Here is a 22,396-nt window from a genome sequence, read left to right as displayed (position 1 = left end):
ATTTAGCCATAGAAAAGAAAAGAAATAGTAAATACTGCTGTTATGTAGTATTTACTTTTACTCATATCATGTAGATTTGTATACCTAATCATATTTATATAACTAGAAAAAAAATGAGTTTTAAAATTGCCCTATGTAATCATTTGTTAATGTAAAGTTGCTTGTTTATTATAAAGTTTTATTAATTAAAATTAATTTTAGTTTTTAGAAAGTATAAATTCTTAAGAAATTCTATATAATACAAACCCAGTGGTCGTAACAACCAAAGACAGGTCACCAGGAGGCTGCGTGCGCGGCGAGGTGCGAGGTGCACGCGGGTAGGTGGGGACTTGACTCTGGCTCCCAAGGCGCCGGCGGGACTCGGGGGTCCCAGGTCTCGCACGATTTCCCGCAGGTCTGGGTCTCGCGTGATTTCACGCGCTAGGTCACTAGTAATTTAATAATTGGATAACTTTGCTTTCCTCCTTTACTTTTATAAACCCCTTCTTTCTTTTGAGACTGTTAAATACATAATAAATGTTTCATTATTAATTTACCAGACTAGAAATAACGAGATATTATTTTCTTCAACTCAAGAAATTATTGTAGGGCCCATTTGTTTAAACTGAAATCTCTGTATCCTTGGTATACTTTTGTATTTTATAATACAGAGTAAGTGTGACCAGTCAGCTTCTTTCTCATCCCCTATAGTAGTGGTCGGCAAACTGCAGCTCCCGAGCCACATGCGGCTCTTTGGCCCCTTGAGTGTGGCTCTTCCTAAGCCTTAGGAGTACCCTAATTAAGTTAATAACAATGTACCTACCTATATAGTTTAAGTTTAAAAAATTTGGCTCTCAAAAGAAATTTCAATCATTGCACTGTTGATATTTGGCTTTGTTGACTAATGAGTTTGCCAACCACTGCCCTATAGTAATAACAGTAAGCAGGTGTTGTTTTTATTGATATTAATTGATAATATCGTATTAATTAAAGTTACCACATTTGCTCCCAAAGAAAGCCTATATAGCTAGGCAGCATTATCCCCTACGAAGGAAACTGATAGTCACTGAGTTAATTGACTTTTCCATTGATACATAGCTTGTATGGTAGACTAGAATTTAGATGTAACTGCAACATTAAAATTATGCTCTTAATGCAGTATTACTATACTGTACTTCCCTTGTCCACGGGACCCTAATGGTAGCCACCTGTCTTGCAGATGTTTGCCATTCATTATAGAATGCACCGGACCAGAAATGTAAGGGGTTCTAGGAAGCCTATCTCCTTCATTGCAGATATGATAAGTACATATAATGTCCCTTGTGAATCAGATATGCTACCGAATGCATATGAAGCATAAAATAAAACTGAAGATAGAGCCCTGCAGATCACAAATATTGACAGGCAAACCAGAGAAAAGAATCTAGTAAAGGGGACTAAAGGACAATAGAGGGAGTGGAGCCACACAAGCTCATGGAATAAAATTTCAAGAATGAGCAAGATTGTGATAATAACTTCTAATATGTAGTAATCATTTACTCTGTGTCAGATATTGCTTTGTATGCATTAATGCATTTGACTCCCCTCAATGACTTCACTTTCAGACAAATGAAGTGAAGCACTGACACTTTAATTTGCCCAAAAGCACCCAGAGGTAGGTGGCAGGGTTAGACTTACGCACCTCAACAGTAAGAGCACATGTAGCCTGTGCTCTTCTCCAGCATGCTGTCCTGCCATCTTGAATTGTCAAATGACCAGGAAGGTGAGGTGAGTTAATGCCTGAAAATCATCCATTGGATCTGGTCATTAGAAAATTAATTGTGGCCCTAACCGGTTTGGCTCAGTGGATAGAGCGTCGGCCTGTGGACTGAAGGGTCCCAGGTTCGATTCCGGTCAAGGGCATGTATCTTGGTTGTAGGCACATCCCCAGTGGGGAGTGTGCAGGAGGCAGCTGATCGATGTTTCTCTCTCATTGATATTTCTAACTATCCCTCTCCCCTCCTCTCTGTAAAAAAATCAATAAATTAAAAAAAGAAAATTAATTGCGGTTCTTTTTCAGGAAAATTTCAAAGAGTAGGTAGGGATGACACTTGATTGTTCTTGGTTAGAAGAGAAAATAGAAATACTGCAAACAAATAAGTTTCTGGTTAAAAGGGAACATGAGGAAAGAGTGGTAGCTAGAGTGGGATGCAGGGCTTAGGGGGAGAGTCCGTCTCTTTTTTACAGGGACAATAACTTGAACATATTTTTAGCCTGAAGTGTAAAGATACAGAAGAGAAAATGAAAAAGCGATTTCAGTGAAGCTCCCATTGGAACTGACCGGAATAAAGGATATTTGTTATGTATTCAACTTTCATGAAATAAAATGCTCTCATGTGCCAAGCCCTGTGGCTAAGTACACGGAGGTGAGAAAACAGGAACCGAACCAGCCTTTAATGGTAAAGTGAACTCACGGAGATCTTGGCCTCTCCTGGAAGAGATGCTTCCTCTACACAGTCTGGGGAAGGAGGCAGGGCAAGTGTTAACTTCTCCGTTTTACAAATGACAAAGCCTTTGAGTTATTGGTCTTTTCCTACTCCCTCAGTGCAGATAGCAGAGATAAAATGTTCAAATCAAAGAGACGTGGCTAATGCTCTGAGTGTCAGATGTGGTTTTTACAATCCATAAGGATGCTAGTTTAGATTAAAAAAAGGAAAATAACAAAGAAGGGAGAGGGCATATTGTTGCATCTCCCCAGGTGATTCTTCTGCACGCTGAAGATGGAGCTCTGCCCTGAGTCATTGGTCATGAGGACCACTTGGGTCTCAGCCTGATGGTCAGCCATTTTTTTCCCCTGTCCCACTTTATTCTCAAATTTACTGTTACTTTTGGATTATTGGTGATAAAAATGTAGACATTTAATTTAATCAGGGTATATACATTTTACTTCTTTGTACATTCCTATTTTCTGGCTTGTTGAACATTTTTGTAGATCTCAATTGAGTTATAAGTAATGAATTTTACTTCTTTACAGTGAGCTCCCGAGATATGCCTATTCAGCACTGAGCAGTAAATGGTTCAACATGAGCTGTTCCTTATGTAAACATACAAAAGGCCCGACCCAGACTAAATCAATTTAAAAAGGAAAACATTAAAGCTATGTTTCCTGTTATATACTTAAAGTCTTCTTTAGTTCCTTATGATTATATTATTGACCAACTATTGCAGACTTTAGTTTATCCTCCTACACCACCTGCTGAACAATTCCTATGGTATGGGAGAGGAGTTTCGGAAGGGCAAAGCAATTACAATTATAACTCCTACATTTTAGCCAGTAAAGCAGCTTTTTGTGTTAAGGGTAAGGAAGTTATGGGCATCTTGACTCACCCCCCTTCTTGATTTGAATTGCTAAAAGGTTTTAAAGACTGCAGTAAGGACGGAGAGCAAAGTTCCATAGAGCTCTTAGAATTATGTGAATTTGAGACAAAATTTCATTCCTACTGATGATATCAAACATTCATAGGAAAAATTTAATTAGGAAATGAAAGAACATAAAGCTTTTCTTACTAAGGTATTTTCATTGTAATTTTTAAGGGGACATTGTTAATATTGGGTATTTTGGTCCTCACTGAACTCATAAAGTTCTTTTCCTATGGTTATTTCTATTACAATTCTTGGCTCTAATGATTTTGCAGTTGTTCCTTGTGCTTTGAGAACGTAGTGCATTAAATCAAAGCTTTCTTAATAAAGTATACTTTCATTTTTGGAATTGTAGTCAGATTGTATTTTACTTTTAACAAGCTATTTAAGATATAATGTTCTTTGCTTAGAAAAAAATAGCATTTTAAAAGTTGTAAAATCATTTCCAGCTTTTGAAAAAAATAAATATAAATTACTTTCAAATCTATGTCTGTAACCATTTATGCATTTATACCTTTTAAAAAAAACTCTAGTGTACCAAGAGATGTGAAATATATCTTTCAGAAGACATCTTGCTCTAATAGTGCGTAATAAAAGTTAATGTAGGATATTTGAATGAAAACATTCTGAATATGTTTTCTTAATTTGGTATTGAAGAATAAAAGTGCTTAGAATCTTATAATAACTGGCATTGGTTTTAAAACAAAATGGGCATATCTTTACTTTAAAGAATAAAGATTAGTTTATATTTCAAGTTGGGAAAAATTCAAGTACTTTTTGGATAATGAAGTAAATCAGTGCACCACTTTATGTTTTCTGACTTTAAAGAATTGAAAGTAAGTCATAGGAATCATGTAATAACAAAGAATAATTAGATATTATTTTCGGGTTTGAAAAAAGTTATCTTGTATTTATTTTTATCAGAGAAAAATCAAACCTACCTTGTAAATTTTGTAATATTAGCTAATTCTTTAAAATATAGTTAATCTTTATATTAACCTAAACTAATAAGCCAAATGACCTATCTTTATTATTTGTAAGTTATGTTATACTTGGGAAACTGTATGCAGAGGAAGTACATTGATGTTTTTTGAATTTGATATCTCAGGAGGCTAAAAAATTGTTGAAGAAAGTGTGTTTTTTTAAAGATGCAAGTGTGATTTTTAATTGACCTAAATTTTCCATGATGAACTGTTTCTTGTCTTAGAAAGTAAATGGTTTATTGCATACTAACCATCATGATATTAAGACCTTTTCAGATGGATTAAAACAGATCAAATTAGAAGATGTGGGTAGAAGTCATTGAGTTTGATTAATTACATTGAGGCTCATTGGTTCTCTGCTCAGGCTTTTTTTTTTTCCAAATCCTAATGTTTTGAGGGTATAGCTCAATAGTAGAGCATTTGATTGCAGAATCCTAATGTGTGTTTTATCTTCCACTCTCTTTCTAGTCATTTTACTTATGTTTAACATTTTATACAGAGACTGAGAATCGAAGTAGCATGACTTTTAAACACTTACTGAGCTTTTTATGATGTGGCAAGTTCTGTGCTAGGCTCTTTATATGTTATCTCACTTAATTTTCATAATTAAGAAAGAAACTCAGGTCTTTCTTTGCTTTTGACTACTGTGCTACTACCTAATTTCTGTCCCCTTTTTGCCAGAGGAGAAAATGCTAATTTGCTCAGCAAGCCATGGCCACACCCCTTCACCCCCAAAGGCTGGGCCTACCATAGACCCCTGACACTTTGAGAAGAAGACTTGTCTGGCTGGAAGCCTCCGCAGCCTGATGGCTTTCCTTCCTTCCATGCCAACCCCTCAGTGCCTCATGGAGGTTTCTGGATGTGCTGCTTTTTCACAGCTTTGGGTCTTAGAACCTGTTTTTCCTCAGCCTGAATACCTTCTTCATTGTCTGAAATGAGACTGAACACCTTTAAAGATTACTTCCTCTTTACCAGCCCCATCCCACCCCAGATCTGGTCAGGTGTCTCTCCTTCCTGTGTGCTTTCTGTTGCATTCTATATATAGTGTTTTATGGCATTAACTGTTTTGTAATTGGCTCCAAGCTGTATGAGGTCGGGACCTTTGACCCAGTATCCCTAGGGCCTGTCACACTGCAGAGCATGCAGTGCCCACTAAGTATCTTTGAAAGAATGAATGCAGTTAGCTCAGTGGAGGGAGGGCTATTTAGATAGAAAATATGGTTTTTTATTATTTTATTTTTCAACTAGAGTTGAAATTCAATATTATTTTGTATTATGTTTCATATATACAGCATAATGGTTAGATAATCATATAATTTACAAAGTGATTCCGTCCCCCAATATTTCAAGCACCCACTTGGCATAGTTATTACAATATTATTTTACTATATTTCCTATGCTGTACTCTACATCCCAATGACTATTTTGTAACTACCAATTTATATTTCTTAATCCTTTCACCTTTTTCACCCAGCCCCCCAAACAACCTCCCCTCTGTCAACCATCAGTTTGCTCTCTGTATCTATGCTAGTAAGTCTTTCTGTTTTGTTTGTTCATTTATTTTTCTCTTTAGATTCTGCATATAAGTAAAACCATATGGTCGTTGTCTTTGCCTGATTTATTTCACTTAACATAATAATATTTTCTAGGTTCATCCACATCTTAAACTCCTTTTTGGCTAAGCAATATTCATTCTTTCTTTAGGCTAAGTACATACCACTTATCTATTGATAGGTGCTTGGGTTGTTTCTGTACTTTGGCCATCATAAATAACGCTGCAGTGAACATAGAGGTGCCTACCTCTTTTTGAATTAGTGTTTTGGGCTTCTTTGGTTATATACTCAGAAGTGAAATTGCTGGGTCATAAAGGAGTTCCATTTTTAATTTTTTGAGGAAACTCCATACTTTTCCATAGTGGCTACATTCCCACCAACACTGCACAAGTGTTCCCCTATTTACAGTTCTTTGCCAACAATTGTTTGTTGATATATTGATAGTCATTCTGACAGGTGTGAGGTGGTATCTTATTGTGGTTTCAATATGCATGTCTCTGATGATTAGTGACTTTGAGCATGTTTTCCTATGTCTGTTGGCCATCTGTATGTCCCTTTGGGGAGGTGTCTTTTCAGGTCCTCTGCATATTTTTTAATTGGTTTGTTTGTTTGTTATTGAGTTGTATGATTTCTTTATAAATTTTGGTATATGAACCCCTTGTCTTCTCCCATTCAGTAGTTTGCTCTTTTGTTTTGTTGATGCTTTCATTTTTGCTATGCAAAACTTTTTAGTTTAAAGTAGTTCCAATTATTTATATTTTCTTTTGATTCCCTTGTCCAAGGAGTTTTAGGGAAGATACTAGTATCGTGTTGACATTCTTGACTAAGGTGAGTAATAGGGAAGAACTTGGTTGCTTTTCAAACCAGTTACTACATTACCAGCAGTTTTATACTGTCAGAATATAGTTTTATAATAAAAGCCTAAGCGACCGCTACGACTGAATGACTGGAATGATGGGTCGACAGTTGCTTTAACACACACTGACCACCAGGGGACAGATGCTCAACACAGGAGCTGCTCCCTAGTGGTCAGTGAACTCCCACAACCAACCTCCCGTGGTCCCTCCCCTCAGCCAGCCAACTTCCCATGGCCTCTCCATCCCCGCCGGCAACCTCCTGCAGTCCCTCTCCACCCCTCAAACAGCCAGCCCTGATAGACCCCAATCAGGACTGGATGAGACGCCCCGATCTGCCTCAATCGCCGGCCAGGCAGAGGGACCCCACTTGTGCACAAATTTGTGCACCGGGCCTCTAGTAGTTTTAAAATAGTCATTTTTAAAAAGAGAAGTAATCTTATATTTGGTAGAAGATATGAGGGACAACCTTTATATTAATCCCATGGTGAAATGGATTAGAAATGTCTTCTAGGGACAATAATAAAGAGGAGAGATTTTTTCCCTCACAATATTGTAAATTTTTGTTGCTATAAATCTTTCTAATATCCTCTTACTATCTGTTTAATCTCCACCACATCATACTTATGTTTTCTTTTTCATTGCAAATATAGTTTATTTTGCCTTCTCTCTTTATCTCTTTATTTTCCTTGAATGCTGGAGGTTAGTCTATTTTTGGCTTTGTTGATCTCTGCCTTTAAAAAAAAATTATTAATTTTTGGTCTTATTTTTCCCCCTGTAATTTTTATGTTTACCTCATTAATTTTGAACCTTTCTTTTTTGCTAAAACAAACATTTTAGCAATAAAGTTCTCGCTTATTGCCACTTTATATCCTATAACCTGTGATTCATAGTATTTTGGTTTTAAGTATTTCTTACTTTTTATGATTTTTTGATCAGTGAGTGACTAAGAAATATGCTTTTAAATTTCCAAATAGGCAGTTTTGCAGTTCTCTTTTTAAATAAAATATTTAACACTGTATTAAGCTCAGAGAACATAATCCATCTGATACTAATTCCCTGAAATGCTTTGAGGCTAACTTTTTTGCCAATCAGGTGATTTATTGGTTTTTTATAGATGTTTCTGTGTGCTTGTGAAAAATGTATATTCCCCAGTTTTTGAATACCGTATTTTATAAATGTCCACTTCATCAGAATTACTTTTTAAAATTTTATGTATTCTTAGTTGTTTTTTTTTTATTAAGTTGTGCTTAATTGATCCATTTCTGAGTTAAGTGGGCTGAAATTTTCTACCATGTTTGATATATTTGTTAATTTCTCCTTGTAGATCTGTCAGTTTTTCTTTCATATTTTTTTTTTCATTTTTAAACCACAGTTTGTATTCAGTACTCTTCTGCACCAATTTCGAGTATAGCAAAGTGACCTCTTTTATGTTTTGAGTTTATATTATCACAAATAAGTTTAGAATTGTCTTAACTTTCAGGCAAATTGGATCTTTTATATTCAGGTAGTAATTGCATTTTTAATAATTTTTCCCCTTAAAGTCTGTTTTGTCAAATGTTAATATAATTACTATAGCTCTCTTTTGGCTTCTGTTTCCGTAGTACAAATTTTCCTGTTTTTGACACTTAGTCTTCTTGTGCACTTATGTTTTAGGTATATTTCATTAAAAAAAAACCCACACAGAATAAAACTGTGATTTGTTAAATCCAATCTGACAGCTCTATCTTTTAACTGGGAAGTTTAAATCATTTGTGTTTACTGGGATTATAGTTATATGTGGATTCATTCTTTTTATAAGTTATTTGTCCAAATTTTTCTGATCTTTTCTTATTCTACATTCTAACTTTAACTCCATATTTTGGTTATTGTGAATAATGCTACTATGAACATGGGAATGCAGATATCTCTTCTAGGTAATTATTTCCTCTGGAGATATACCGAGGAGTAGGATAGTTTCAGATGGTAGTTTATTTTCAATTTCTTAAGGAATCTCCATACTGTTCTCCAAAGTGGCTGTATCAGTGAACATTCCCACCAACAGTGTGCAAGGGTTCCCTTTCCTCCACATCCCACCACCATTTGATATCCATTGTCTTTTTGCTAGTAGGCATCCTAGTAGGTGTAAGGTGATGTCTCATTGTGGTTTTAATTTTAATTTTCCTGGTGGTTAGAGATACTGAGCACCTTTTCATGTACCCATTGAACATTTGTATATCTTTGGAAAAATGTGTATTCAAATCCTTTGCCCATGTTTAATTGGGTTATTTTCTTTTTAATATTGAATTGTACGAGTTTCTTCTGTATTTTGGATATATGGTTTGCAAATATTTACCCCTATTCCAAAGGTTGACTTTTCATTTTATTGACGATTTCCTTTGCTTTGCAGAAGCATGTTACCTTGATGTAGTTCTAGTTGTTTATTTTTTATTTTTGCCTCTGCCTTTGGTGTCACATCCAAAAATTCATTAACAAAACGATGCCAAGGAGCGTACCCCTATGTTTTTTTCCCAGTAGTTTTATTGTTTCAGATCTTGCATAACTTCTTGCTTTACCATAGTATGGTATCAAAACCAGGAATTTTGCATCAATCTGATCCACCACAACCATATTCAGATTTCACCGGTTTTATGTTCACTCATTTCTGTGTATGTGTGCATAGTTCTGTGCATTTTGTCACATATGTAGAGTCAGGCAGCCACCAATACAATGAACATACAGAACTTTTCTATCACCAAAAGGCTTCCTAGGAGGGCTGTTTTTAATCTATTTTTTCATGGTGATGTAGTCCTTTGCAACACCAGCTTTATAAGCAAGGTCTCCTATTAAGTAGATTTATCACCTTGGGTGGGCCTTGAGCTTTATCTCTTCCTGCACAGTTATCAGAGCAGAAAGCTGGCTTTGGGCGCTTAGTTGTTATTAGTGGTGCTGGTTCACTCTTTTGGAGGGATTTTACAGCTTCTGATCATTGTTGCCAGCTCTGAGATGTGTTTAAAGTGATACTTTAAATTGTTTTCAGCATTTTACTTGTTTCAGAAGAAGGTTCATTCGGGGTTTCTAATATTCCATACTTTGGAAACAGTTGACCCTGGAAATATTAAAGAACACTTATCTTTATCGGTTTCATTGTAATTTTTTCATAATTAGAAAAGTAGACTTTATTATATCTTGGTGCCTTTTTATCTATGATTAGTTGATGATTAGATATGCTATTTATTCAGAACTTTTAAAGATAATATACTTAAAGAATGTTCATAAAGTTTATAATGGACCTCTTAAGAATAGTTTAATTTTCAGGCATATATTTTATTTATCTCTATATTAGTCTTAATATTGAAATAACTCAAGCCCAGAAAAGTTAATTTCTATAAGCTTATGGCCAATGGAAAGTGAGACCCAAGTTCACATGAATCTTTTGCTTACCCATTCTCTGCAACTTGCATTTAAATGGTTCACAATTAACTTTTAAATTGGATTTACACACCCAAACACTGTATATTTCTCTGAACTTTCAAATCAGCTTAAAAGGACAAATATATAACTTAATTTCAAAAGCAAAGAGAAAGAGAAAAACTCTCCAATCTTGTTTCTTAGTTTGAAAATTTTCAATTAGCATGGTTAGAAGTATCTGGCTATTGCTCATTATATATATTTTTCCATTGGGAAGAAGAACCTGTGGAAAGTCATGTTTTCCACAGATGGATGACGGGAGGAATACGGCCCAGACAAAATATGGGGAATTTGAAGCCTAAATGAAAACCACTGATGACACTCAGTGTTTTTGTGGTTGTAATCTTCTGATTATGCCATTTCTCCATGTGCCCAGGAAAACAGAAAGCCTGATGTTAATGCTGGACTAGGTTGCTTTGTCTGTCTTTTATTATAGCACTAATTGTATTTTCAAAAATACTTTTTTCAAGGATTCTTAAAGTAGTTCACCTTCAAATATATTTAAGGAATTTATTTACATTGTAAGAAGCACTGTCTAGAGTAAAATAAGTAAATGCAAATTTTTTATGGGGAAAACAATCTAGGGAAATAGGTTAGGCCACCAAGTGCCCAAGATAACTTAGAATTTATGTGGAACTGAATCAAAAGTTTCCTGTTTAAAGACTATGTGCTTTCTATTGCCATGGACAGATTAGCTTCTTCACTTGAGATTTGTAAAGATTTGTGTCCGTTAAAATCACTGAATTGAAACAGCATTTATTGATTATGATATATTGGAGAAGATTGACAAATCACTGCTTTATGTAGAGAGACCTTAGGAGCACAGGCAGGGTTATGAGCCCTATTTCTAGTGCAGTTATTGTGTTCATGTAAAACTTTAGGCCACTTTTCATTGCATGCCCATTTCTTGATTGTAATGTTTCTAAGTTAGAGCCACGTTTGCCTGTTACCTTAGGAATAAGGAAAATGCATCCATTTTTGTTTCTCTAGTTCCTGCTCTGGCTTCTTGACCAATGCCTGTCTGTTTCCCTGTTACTTTATTGTAACTCCCTCTGGTATCTCCCCACGTGATCTGCCTGCTCATTTAATTCAGTCTTCTTCCTGCTCCTCTCTTCACTTGAATTCATTAGCCTCAGCCCTCATCCTGTTTGGTCCAATGCATGCCATCTCCACTCCTGGGCAACTGGCCTAGACACCCCCTGTCTTAAATGTCAGTGATCAATATTTGACCAACTTCCTGGCATGGTCAGACCCACACTACTTACTTAGCCAAGGCATCATCTTAATCATATTTTTACCTTCTTTCTGCAATTTTCATACTAGGACTCAACTTTCTCACCCCCTCCATTAGTTTTATTAGTGTTCAATTGATGTAATTCATTTAATTGTATTTTTTATAAACCTGCATTTGTAGGTTTTTAACGTATCTATATTAGTAAAACTATTTTCATTCACTATGTGATTTCAGGTTTCTTTTTACTGGTTGACATTTTCTTGGAGCCCAAATATTACTGTCCTTTAGATAACTCACATTAAAGTATTTGTGAGCCTACAAAATTAAACCGTTCGAAAACTCCCATAAAGTTAGGTTGATCTGGCTCCTAAACCTTCCCACCCTACCATACTGCCTTGCTATTTTCATTCTATAATCTTCATGAAAAATTTAACCATTTTCTTCCTCTATTTTAGCTTTAAGCCACTGGTAATTTGATTTCTTTGCTGAGCATTGGGTCCAATAAGATCAAAGTCCCAACTCTATATGGGCCAGCCTCACAGTGTTTCTACATCAGTAAACAGTGCAGTGTTTGTAACAATTTATCTATATGACAGTTGGGTATATAAAGTATCAAAGCCAAGAAGCAAGGCTCTAAGACTCTTCCTAAGAAGACATCAAAAGGCTGAGGAAGGTACATGATAGCATTGGGAAGGAGACTTGCTTTTGAGTGAGAAAACTTGTATTTTGAGTCACAAAACTGCCACCTACTATCTGGGTCACTTTGGCTAAGTGAACCTCTCTGAATTACTTTCTCTTTAATAAAAATGGAGATGATAATAGAACCTCAGCATCTCCAGGATTGAAATCATGTGTGTGAAAGTTCTTAGGAAAAAAAGTACAGAGCTAGGAGTAACTAACTCCTTATCAAGTAGGTTACAGTAAGTGATAGGTTTTTGGATACATTTTCAAGTCATAATTTGTGGTAACTTTTCAATACATGCCTCATAGATTTGATTAACCCAGTGTATGCATCAGTAACCCAAAGGGGAAAAATAATGATAATACTATGTTAGTGAACAAAATAATCATAGAAAATTGACATTACTATGTACGTTTTCCCCACTGCCTTTACAGAAGAGCCTTGAACTTAGGAATTCTTCGTGACCCTGGATCGGAAATTGAAGATAGACAATACCAAATAGACCTGCAGTCTATCAATATTGGTACTGCGCAATGGGATCAACTAAAACCGGAGAAGGAAACTGGCACAGGAGGGGTGCTAACAGAGAGCGAAAGGAATTCTCAGAACCCAGCCCTGGAATGGAATATGGCCAGCAGGTAGGAAGTGATGGAGAAACTTGCCGCACTTTGTGTATGTCCTTGCCAGGTCAGTTGGTGGTATAATCGTTAGCGTGCCCAACCTGAAGGTTTTATTTAGTATTACTTCTGCACTGCATGACAAACATAAATATATTTTGTAATTGAATTTCATGATTTTACTGGAAATCTACTAGTCCTATTATTCCACTGTAATTATTGCAAATTTTAGATTGTGTTAGCATTTTTTTAAACCTTGCTATTTGCTGAAAGGTTCCACTTCAGGCTAAGGTTACATTCACATTTTCCCTTGAAATCCATTGTATTCAAGGTCAGATTTTGTTTTAAGTGTCTGCTTTCTGCTTGTAATAATAAGAGAAGTGCTTGCTTTGGCAGCACACATAATAATAAGAGGAGAAAAGCAAAAATGACACTGGTTGGTTATTCAAAGTTCATTTTAACCAAAGGCAGGTATGTTCACAGAAAAATGTAAAATGGAATTAGTCCTGAATGTAAGCTGTAAGATTTGTAGAACCACTGCCATCTTACCTGGGCTATTTGAGGTTCTCATCAGAAGGACAGAATTGTTTTCTAGAAAGAAGGTACTGGTCATTAAAGATACTTTTATATTGTAAAAAGTATACATTGTCTGTTGTAAACAGTTTTTATGATGTAAGAAAGTGTGTTATTTTTCACTGTTTTTATTTTTGATTTATATGATTCAATAACATCTGTTGCTGATAACATACCATGTTGATTTGTTAATTGGATTTCTTTAAAACACTGTGTGTAGACTTTGTTGTATGCCTTTTGCAATGGTGATTGCTTTGGGTTTCTGTTCCTTTAACACCAAAACTATATTTATCCAAGTCTTGGCATTAATAATAGTGATAACATCAATAATCCTATATAATAAAGAGGTAATATGCAAATGGTCGTTACGCCGTGTTGCATAACGACCAATCAGCAGGAGGGCGAGGCAGCGAGCTATGTCCTGCTGCAGAGAGCGGTGGTGGGTGGGGCGGCCAGCTGAGGCAAGCGGCAGCGAGCTACTTGCGCACGGATTTGTGCAGAGGGCCACTAGTAGATTATATAATGCTTATCACTTTACCTAATTTCACAATAATGATAGAGGTAAGAACTGTTTTCCCTAATTATGCATGAAGTAACTAAGGCCTAGACAAGATAAGTGGTTTGCCTAAAACCAAACACTACCTGGTAGTCTATACCCCTAAAAGGCTCCTCATTTTCAGGTGCCCACACTCGTTTCTGTCATCATGTGCTCTATTCATAATGAATTTCTCTTAGCTTCTTTCAGACAGAGCATCTCTTATTTTTAGGCTTTTGTATGTGATCTTCTCTTTGCCAGGAACTCTCCTAACCCACCCTTTTCATTTGCCTCCTCAACTCTCAGAGCAGACATCATGTTTTCCCGGAGCCCTAAGGAGAGAACATTAGGTTCCCTTATGTGGACTCTTATGGCATTTAGCATATTTAATTCTAAGTAAGACAGTTATCTAATTTTCTAGGTCCTAAGGACAGAGATCGTCACCATCCTTTCCATTGATTCATTCCTAACACTAAGTGCTTTCATGCTATAAAATGAATAATTATAGCCCTTCATTGACAAGTGATTAAGTGTGCCCCTAAGGAGGAGTAAAAAATATTCTCGTAAAAAAATCTTACACAAATGACCCAGGTACATTCAGGAGAGAGGTGCAATCATTGAGCCAACAGCAGGTGACAGTCTGGAAGCTGGGGGAAAGCATGTTTTGGTCCTGAAGGGAGGATCTTGGTGCATACTGCACATCCAGCACACCAGTCCTGATCCTTAACATCACATGATTCCACCAGGATCAAGTTCCCTCATTCTTCCACTTCACTTAGTTTTCAGATTTAGATAGAACCAGCTTAAAAAACTTACAAGTCATCATTTCTTCAAAACCACAAAGTCTGTCATCAACAAAGAAGATGAGCCTAATTTTCCCCGGAAACTTTATGACCATCTAGCCTTAACTCAGCTATATTTCTCCTATTCTTTCCTCAGTTTATTTAATAAACAGTGTGTGTGTGTGTGTGTGTGTGTGTGTGTTTTAATTGATTGAGTTGAAATTCACATAACATTAAGTTAACCATTTAAAGTAAACAATTCAATGACATTTTATTCATTCACAATATTTTGTAACCACCACCTCTATCTATTACCACCAACTCTATCCAATTGCAAATATTTTCTTCCCCCCAAACTAAAACCCTTTACCCATTAAGTAGTTTCTCTGCATATTTTGCCTTCCTCATGGCTCCTGGCTGCACCAATCTGCTTTGTCTGTTCTGGATATTTAATGTAAAGTAACTCATGTAATACATGACTTTTTGTGTCTGACTCATTCACTTAACATAATGTTTTGGAGGTTAACCCACTTTGTAGCATGTGTCAGTACTTCATTGTTTTTCATTGCTGAACAATATTCCACTGTATATAAGTACCATAGTTTCTTTTCCATTCATCTTTTGGACATTTGGGTTGTTTTCACCTTTTGAATAATGTTGCTATGGACATTTATGTGCAAGTACCTGTTTTTAGATATTTGGGATATATACCTAAGAGCAGAATTACAAGTTATATGGCAATTTTATGTATAACTTTTTGAGGAACTACCAAACTGTTTTTTAAAAAAATGGCCTAACCATTTTGCATTCCCAACAGCAGTGCTCAGCAGTGCTCAAGGGCTCCAGTTTCTCCACATTCTCATCAGCACTTTTATTTATTTTTTAATTTTTTTTATTATAGCCATCCTACTGGGTATGGTTTTGATTTGCATTTCCATAACTATTATTGATGTTGAGCAACTCTTAACATGCTAGTTGGCCGTTTGTGTGTCTTCTTTGAGAAAATGTTAATTCAAGTCTTTTGCCCATTTTTTAATTTGATAATTAATTGATCTTTCTTTTTCTGTTGTTCATATCTAAGAATCCATTGCTAATTTCAAGATCTATGTTTTATTCTAAGAGTTTTATTGGTTTAGCTCTTGTAGTTAGGTTGTTGGTCCATTTTGAGGTTGGTTTTTGTTTGTATGTTTTATCTATGGTATGAGGTAAAAGTCCACATTTATTCTTTTGTATGTGGATGTCCAGTTTTCCCTGTACCATTTGTTGCACAGACTGTTCCATCCCCATTGAATGTTCTTGGCACCTTTGTCAAAAATTAACAGACGTTTGAATGTCCAGTATAAGTTGTGGAATGTTGTTTATACTAGAGAAACAAATTAAAATAAATTTTAACATGTGCATTTCTCTTACAGAGTTCAGCATCCAATCAAAAAGACAGGCTAATTAATTAACTATTAGAGTGCAGTGTAGAAAGTATTATGATAGATATAATTGTAGGATACTTAGGATTACAGAAGAGCCACATCAAAATCAGGGTAGATACATTTTATGCACATTGTGTAACCGAAACCAAGGTTCAGCTGCCAGCTGCCATGAAAGCCAGACTTGTGAGACAGGGCGTGGGAAAAGGAAAGAGGTTTATTCAGGTGTTGGCCACCCTAGAAGATAGGGGACTCTTGTCTGAAGCCCTTCTCCATATCTCATTACTGGCAGAGATTTTTGTAAGGAGGCAGAGGGAAAGCAGAACAAAGAGATCAAGGGAAAAGTTCTCGATGAGCACGTCACAGTCCATGCTGGTAAGGACGTAGAAGCTGGTCCAGTGATGGTCTGGTGTGCATCCTCCTGGTTTTACCGTTGAAGGTCAGCAATTCTTCTAGAACTGGGATAACTGAAGGTTGGAGTCTGTATCTTACAAAGTTAGTTCCTGGGATTCTTATACAAACATGCTGGTTTTCTACAACATATTAGGCAGAGTCAGCATTTACAGAAACAGTGTCAAAAGAATGGTGGGGTGGGCTTTGATTCCCCTCTGTTACAATAGGACATCTCAGGCTAGTAGATGTGACAGACACACAAACAAAACAAATGACCTAAAATCAGCATAGGAACAGAAATAGAGAGTTTAAAGGAAGAAATGAATTATTAACTCTACGGGTGGTTTGTCAGTAAAGGTTCACAGAGTATACAGCTTCTGAATTTGTTTCTACAGAGTATACCAGTAAGTGGCAGGAGAGGGGAGGGAGGATTTTGAATTAAGAAAGCAGGTAGATCAAAAAAACTAGGAGTATGGCCCTGGCCTGTGTGGCTCTGTTGAGTGTAGTCCTGTGCACCAAAAGGTTGCTGGTTTGATTCCTAGTCAGTGCACATGCCCAGGTTGCGGGTTCAATCCCCCCGCTAGGGTGTGTGCTAAAGGCAGCCAATTGATGTTCTACTCTCAGATCCTTGTTTCTCTTTCTTCCTCTCCCTTCTCTCTCTAAATATATATATATATATATATATATTAAAAGCTGCAATAATTATGAAATAAGTATACACTTTTTTAAAAAGCTAGGAGTATGAAAATGTGACATGTTTTATTCAGTTCTGAATATCCAGACATACTGTCATGCTTGGTATATAATAGGTGCTTAATGAAGATTTGAGTGAGTTAATGAGACATTGAATGATTAGATGATTAAGTAGAACTAACAAATCAAATGACTGGATGGGTGTTCCTGATTAAGTAATTCTGATGAATTTCTCTTCAAATGAGATAACAAATTTTAGATCTGATTTGGCTTAGTTCTGTTGATTAATCTTGACAGAAACATAAATGGAACCTTAATATAATTATATTTTTGTTTTTCAAAAAAAAAAAGGTTAAAGGTATCAAAGGTAAAATTCAAAAGGTAAAAACGTTACCCAGTGAAGAATAATTTGTTCCCACCCCAGACCAATATGAAATGTCAACCTTTATCACAGTTTTTACTCATTCCTCCTGAGTACATTACTCACATTTTTACTTTAATAATAATATATTTATATGTGTACTTTGTGGAGATAGGAGCAGGAAAATTAAATATAAAGAATCATCAAATTCTAAAATGTATAGATCTTCTGCTTCCCGAATCTTAATTTTTCAGCTGAGGAATTAATCCAGATTCAGTGAGGTCAGGGGAACCACTGTTAGTATTGTAGCATAAAGAACTCATTTAAACTTAACCAACTTTAAGAACCTGAGAAGTAAGAGTCTAAAAGAGGAAGAAGGCTGATCAGAGAAATGTCACACTGCCCAACCCTCTTGATCATGTGATGGTCAAACACTTTGTGGCTCCCCAGGGAATCTGCGAAGCCAGGCCTGACCAGTGGCTGTAGAGACCTGGGAGGCTGGTGGAGAGGTCCCTGGGAGGCTCTTGCCCCTGTGTCTGGGGTGAGCCTGAAGTTGCTGTTGGTCAGTAGGGCCAATGGTCAGGAAAAAGAGCTCATTACAAAGCCAGGAAGAGTGGAGATAAGCTGGAACCTGTCAGCACCTCCGCATCGGAATCTCACGCATTTAAAACAGCGTGACTTTAAGGGTATATTGGCTACCATTTCCTTTACACCTTCCAAATCCCATACAAATTTCTCTCTGAACTTCAAACCATTCTTATTAGCAACTTGTTACAGAATAAAACCACAAGTGAGGAGGTTTCTTGGCTTGTACAATAGCACTTAAAGTAGAGCTAAGTGCAGAACCCTGGTTTGCTTCCTCTTAGTAAAAATCAACTACTTTTCTTTTTCTCGATGCTCTGACCCCTTACACTTAATGCTAAAGTTCATTGTTAACCACTTTTTTTCACCTTTTTCTCTTAGCAACCATTTTTACTACATCTGGGCTTATTTTATAATATGAGGAAATGAAGTGTTGAGAACTAAAACAACCTATACTGATGTCTGCCATATGCAGGTTACACATTCAAATCACTATTGCTGTTTCACATGGTAATTAGTCCTCTGGGTGTGTGGCAATGGGGGATGGAAAGTTTATTTTGTAATTTTGTTCAAATGCCCCTAAGCCTTAATTCTCTAAATTAATGTTAATATAATTTTCCTGTTTATATTATTTAAAGATTTAATTTGAATAAACTTAGTTATAACTATACTTAAAAAAAAATAAATCATTTAGTTTTTATCACAACACTTTTTATTTGTCCCTATCATTCTACCTGTGTTTGATTTCCCTGGGTAATTTTTCTTTCAAACTTCATTGTCAGAGAAATAGTTTCAGCATATTCATTTGTTTAAATATTTTGATACACAGGTATCAATTACATATACTACTCTGTAGGCCTTTCCTACCTCCCCCCTACATAGGATATTTTTAAGTCATTGTTACTATGCTTGCTTTTAGCAAGTTGAATTTGAACTTGACACATTCCTAAAATCAGTTGTCCTATGCTTCACAGGATTGATAACATTGGACTTGTGTTGACATTAAAGTCCCTGAAGCATATATTGTTGGCTTAATTCTGAGAGATTGTGACTATTTCATTTGTCTTTGATCTCTTATTTTTATTTTTTGAAGTAAATTTATTACCCAAATGTTCACAGGAGCCCTTGCCTGTTTGATTTGTGATTAATCATGTATGAACTCCTTCAGGAATTGAACCTGAAATCATTAACAGGAATGTGGCATAAAAGCATTTTCTTTGTTCTTACTATTTAACCTGAAAACCATTACCTTTTTTTCTTCTCTTTTCAAAAAAAAAAAAAAAGTATTGATTGATTTTAGAGAAAGGAAGGAGAGAGAGGGGGGGAGGGCGGGAGGGAGAGGGAGAGAAACATCAATTTGTTGTTCCACTTATTTATGCATTCATTGGTTGATTCTTGTATATGCCCTGATTAGGGATCTAACCCACCCACAACCTTGGTGTAATCGGGAGTACACTAACCAACTGAGCTACCTGGCCTCGGCCAAACCCATCACTTTTGCCTTATTAATTTGTGAAAATATCAAACTAATACCTAAGCAGAATTATATATTAGTCTAAGTCCCATACATTATTGATTAAAGGCCTACTTGAATTGTATTATTTTTTTAAAGAGAGATTTTTATATATTTATTAATTTTTGCTTTCAGATGTGCTGTTTGTCATTTTTTATTCTGTATTTTTGGTGTAATATGTTGGAAGCCTTAGTAATGTTTTCCCTAGTCTTTTATATGATGTGATTTTTGAAGTAGGGTTCTTAAACTGCTTGAATATTACCCATAAAGTCAGACCCAAATGTACGGTGGGCAGAAGAACCTTAATATAAATATGCTGAGCCCCCAAAAAATGTCCACTGACTTCCTAAACACATATTTTCGTGAGTGCATGTGGCTTATCATTATGCCTTCTTGATTAGTAACACTCTCAGAAAACATACTTTTCCTTATTTGCAATCTACTTCTCCCAAAGCTTGACAGAATGGCTTTTGTTAACACATATGATGACTCCCTGTTATTTGATTTGCACCTTATGATTGTCAGTGTTTTTGTCCTCAAAGAGGGTTTTGTAAGTTTCTGTGGGCTTAACCCTCTATGTTCGATGATAGTACAAACCACTGTACTATTTCTTTGTTTCTATGGACAATGTAAAGATATATTAAGTCATTATCATATTAGAGTATATCAGAGAAATATTTCTTTTGAATCTCTTCTCTAGCTTATTTTAATATATTTTATTTATCATAAGTGAGTAGCTGTTTCAGCAAGATGTGTCTAATTGTGGATTTTATGATATTTATCTGAACCAGGAATCATGCTTCCTAAATTTGTGTATCCCTATATTTTATCAGTTCTGAAAAATTCTCAGTCATTATTTCTTTAATATTATCACCTTTTCTTTCTTTCTATTCTCTCATTTTGGAAAGGCAATTAAATATGTCAGACTTACCTCTTTACTAGTAACTTTTCTTAAGCAAATCTGAAGAACTATTCATCTATTATATATTTAATTTTAAATACTATATTGTTTTACTTAATTGTTTTTCAAATCAGTTTTGCCTTTTTTATTCATGTTTTTATTCCATCCTATATATCTTTAATAGTTTTAAACAAATTGATTTTGTTGTCCCTATGTGGTAATTACATTATCAGAAGTTCTCAACAATGAATATGATGATGAGGTTGACTTCTCCCTCTTACTAATAAGGAATAATTTTTGTGGGGCATAAAAAATGATCTGTGATTAGGAACTTATCTTCACTGGTCTTTGTCCCTGAGAACCCTTTTTGTCAGTTTGAGGAAATGTTCTATTTCTGATAGATGCTCAGGGTTATCAGAGGTGTGTTGCCACTTTTATATAAATTACTCCGAATAGGTGTTTTTGGACCAACATAGGTAATATAAATTAGAGCTATGAAACATGGTTGAAGGATCACTTATTATTTCCTATATTTTCTAGGGAGATATGTTTTTTTTTCAACAAGTTCTCTTCCCAAGAGAGGCAAACTTCCTCATTCGTCCCGTTTCTGATGGTAGATATTTTTCTGGCACTTAAGGGCCCCAGGTGCAGATAGCCAGCTCATTTCAAAGTCCTGCCTATCAGGGATGTGAGAATTAGCCTGAGGTCTCAATATGGCCATTAAAAATCTATTCCCTTGGTTTACTGAAAGTGGTTAAGACCTTGAAGTCATTAAAAATGTCAGTTAGTATTTTGAATTTTGCTTCTCTCTTTTGTTATTTTAAGACTAGACTATTATCTAGTAAAATGGTGGTAAAATTTAATTCTTGTTGTAGTTATTTTTGTGTTGCTTTTTTCTTTAAAATTCATCCTTGAAAATATTGAATCTAAAAAAGATATTTTTAAAATGTGTATTATTACCTCAAATACTGAACAGAGAATAACACAAAAGTTAGCACTGTGTTCCAGAAAAGTTATAGTTTTATAGGACTGTTGACTTTTTAAGCTTTTCTTTTTATTTCCAAGGTCATAGGTCTTTTAAAGGTTGTATAATTGATTTAATTCATCATATAATGGAGAAAAAGTTATGATACAGAAAAGTGCTTTTTTTCATTAGTACTTTAGGTAATGTTTGCTTTTATTTGGTTCCTTGCCATATTTCCCACTTTAAGGTATTTTTAATAAAAGGTATATATTAGCACTCCCCTATGAGAGTATATCACCATGGTACATGCTTCTCACATTGGTCACTTTATGGAATTTGAGCTATTAGGCTATAATTATCCTGAGATCTCAGGATCTCAGCCTTTTCTCTGTATTCACAGATTTTAATACTTCTTCCTGTTACCCTCTGTTCACCAGATCTCTTAATTCTTTAAAATTGACTTTCTTAAAATCCAATACATATGTGCCACAGCACCAGATGATCCAATTTTCTTTTCTGGCAGACACCATATAAAGCTCTGCCCATTGCGAAATTCAACAAGAGATACTAGTAACCTCAAGACTCCACTGGAAAAGCAAGTGGAAAGACTTGAGTTTCTCTGACCTTTTCATGAGATAACATGTCAGTCACTGATCTCAACTTTATCATTTTATAATATAAAGGAATAATAGGAATGCATTTATGAGGAAGTTTAAATTAATGGTTCCTTGGAACTTTTGGGGCATGGCTTGCTAGTAAGACATATTGTATTATTTCATAAAGTGGAAACTAAGAATGTGAATAGTAGACCTGAAGATCTGTGCTAGCACAAGCTTTGGTTTCTTAATAAGGTTTTCTAATTTCATCCTCTACCACATTTGCAATACTTCCTTTGAAATTATTAGCAATTTTTAATGTAGAGTAGAA

At 35.5% G+C, this 22,396-nt stretch overlaps 1 protein-coding gene across 1 annotated transcript in view; it reads left to right on the top strand.

Annotated features, from left to right (window-relative positions):
• Window positions 1-22,396, top strand: part of VPS13B (vacuolar protein sorting 13 homolog B) — a 583,949-nt gene that overhangs the window by 321,155 nt on the left and 240,398 nt on the right. Inside the window, exon 32 of the mRNA XM_023763624.1 lies at window positions 12,569-12,772. Within this exon, the coding sequence (XP_023619392.1) occupies window positions 12,569-12,772 (204 nt within the window). The remainder of the gene's footprint in view (window positions 1-12,568; window positions 12,773-22,396) is intronic.

Source organism: Myotis lucifugus, unplaced genomic scaffold (assembly GCF_000147115.1).
Source record: "Myotis lucifugus unplaced genomic scaffold, Myoluc2.0 scaffold_294, whole genome shotgun sequence".
Lineage (NCBI taxonomy): Eukaryota > Metazoa > Chordata > Mammalia > Chiroptera > Vespertilionidae > Myotis > Myotis lucifugus.
This window is presented reverse-complemented; position numbering and strand designations above follow the sequence as displayed.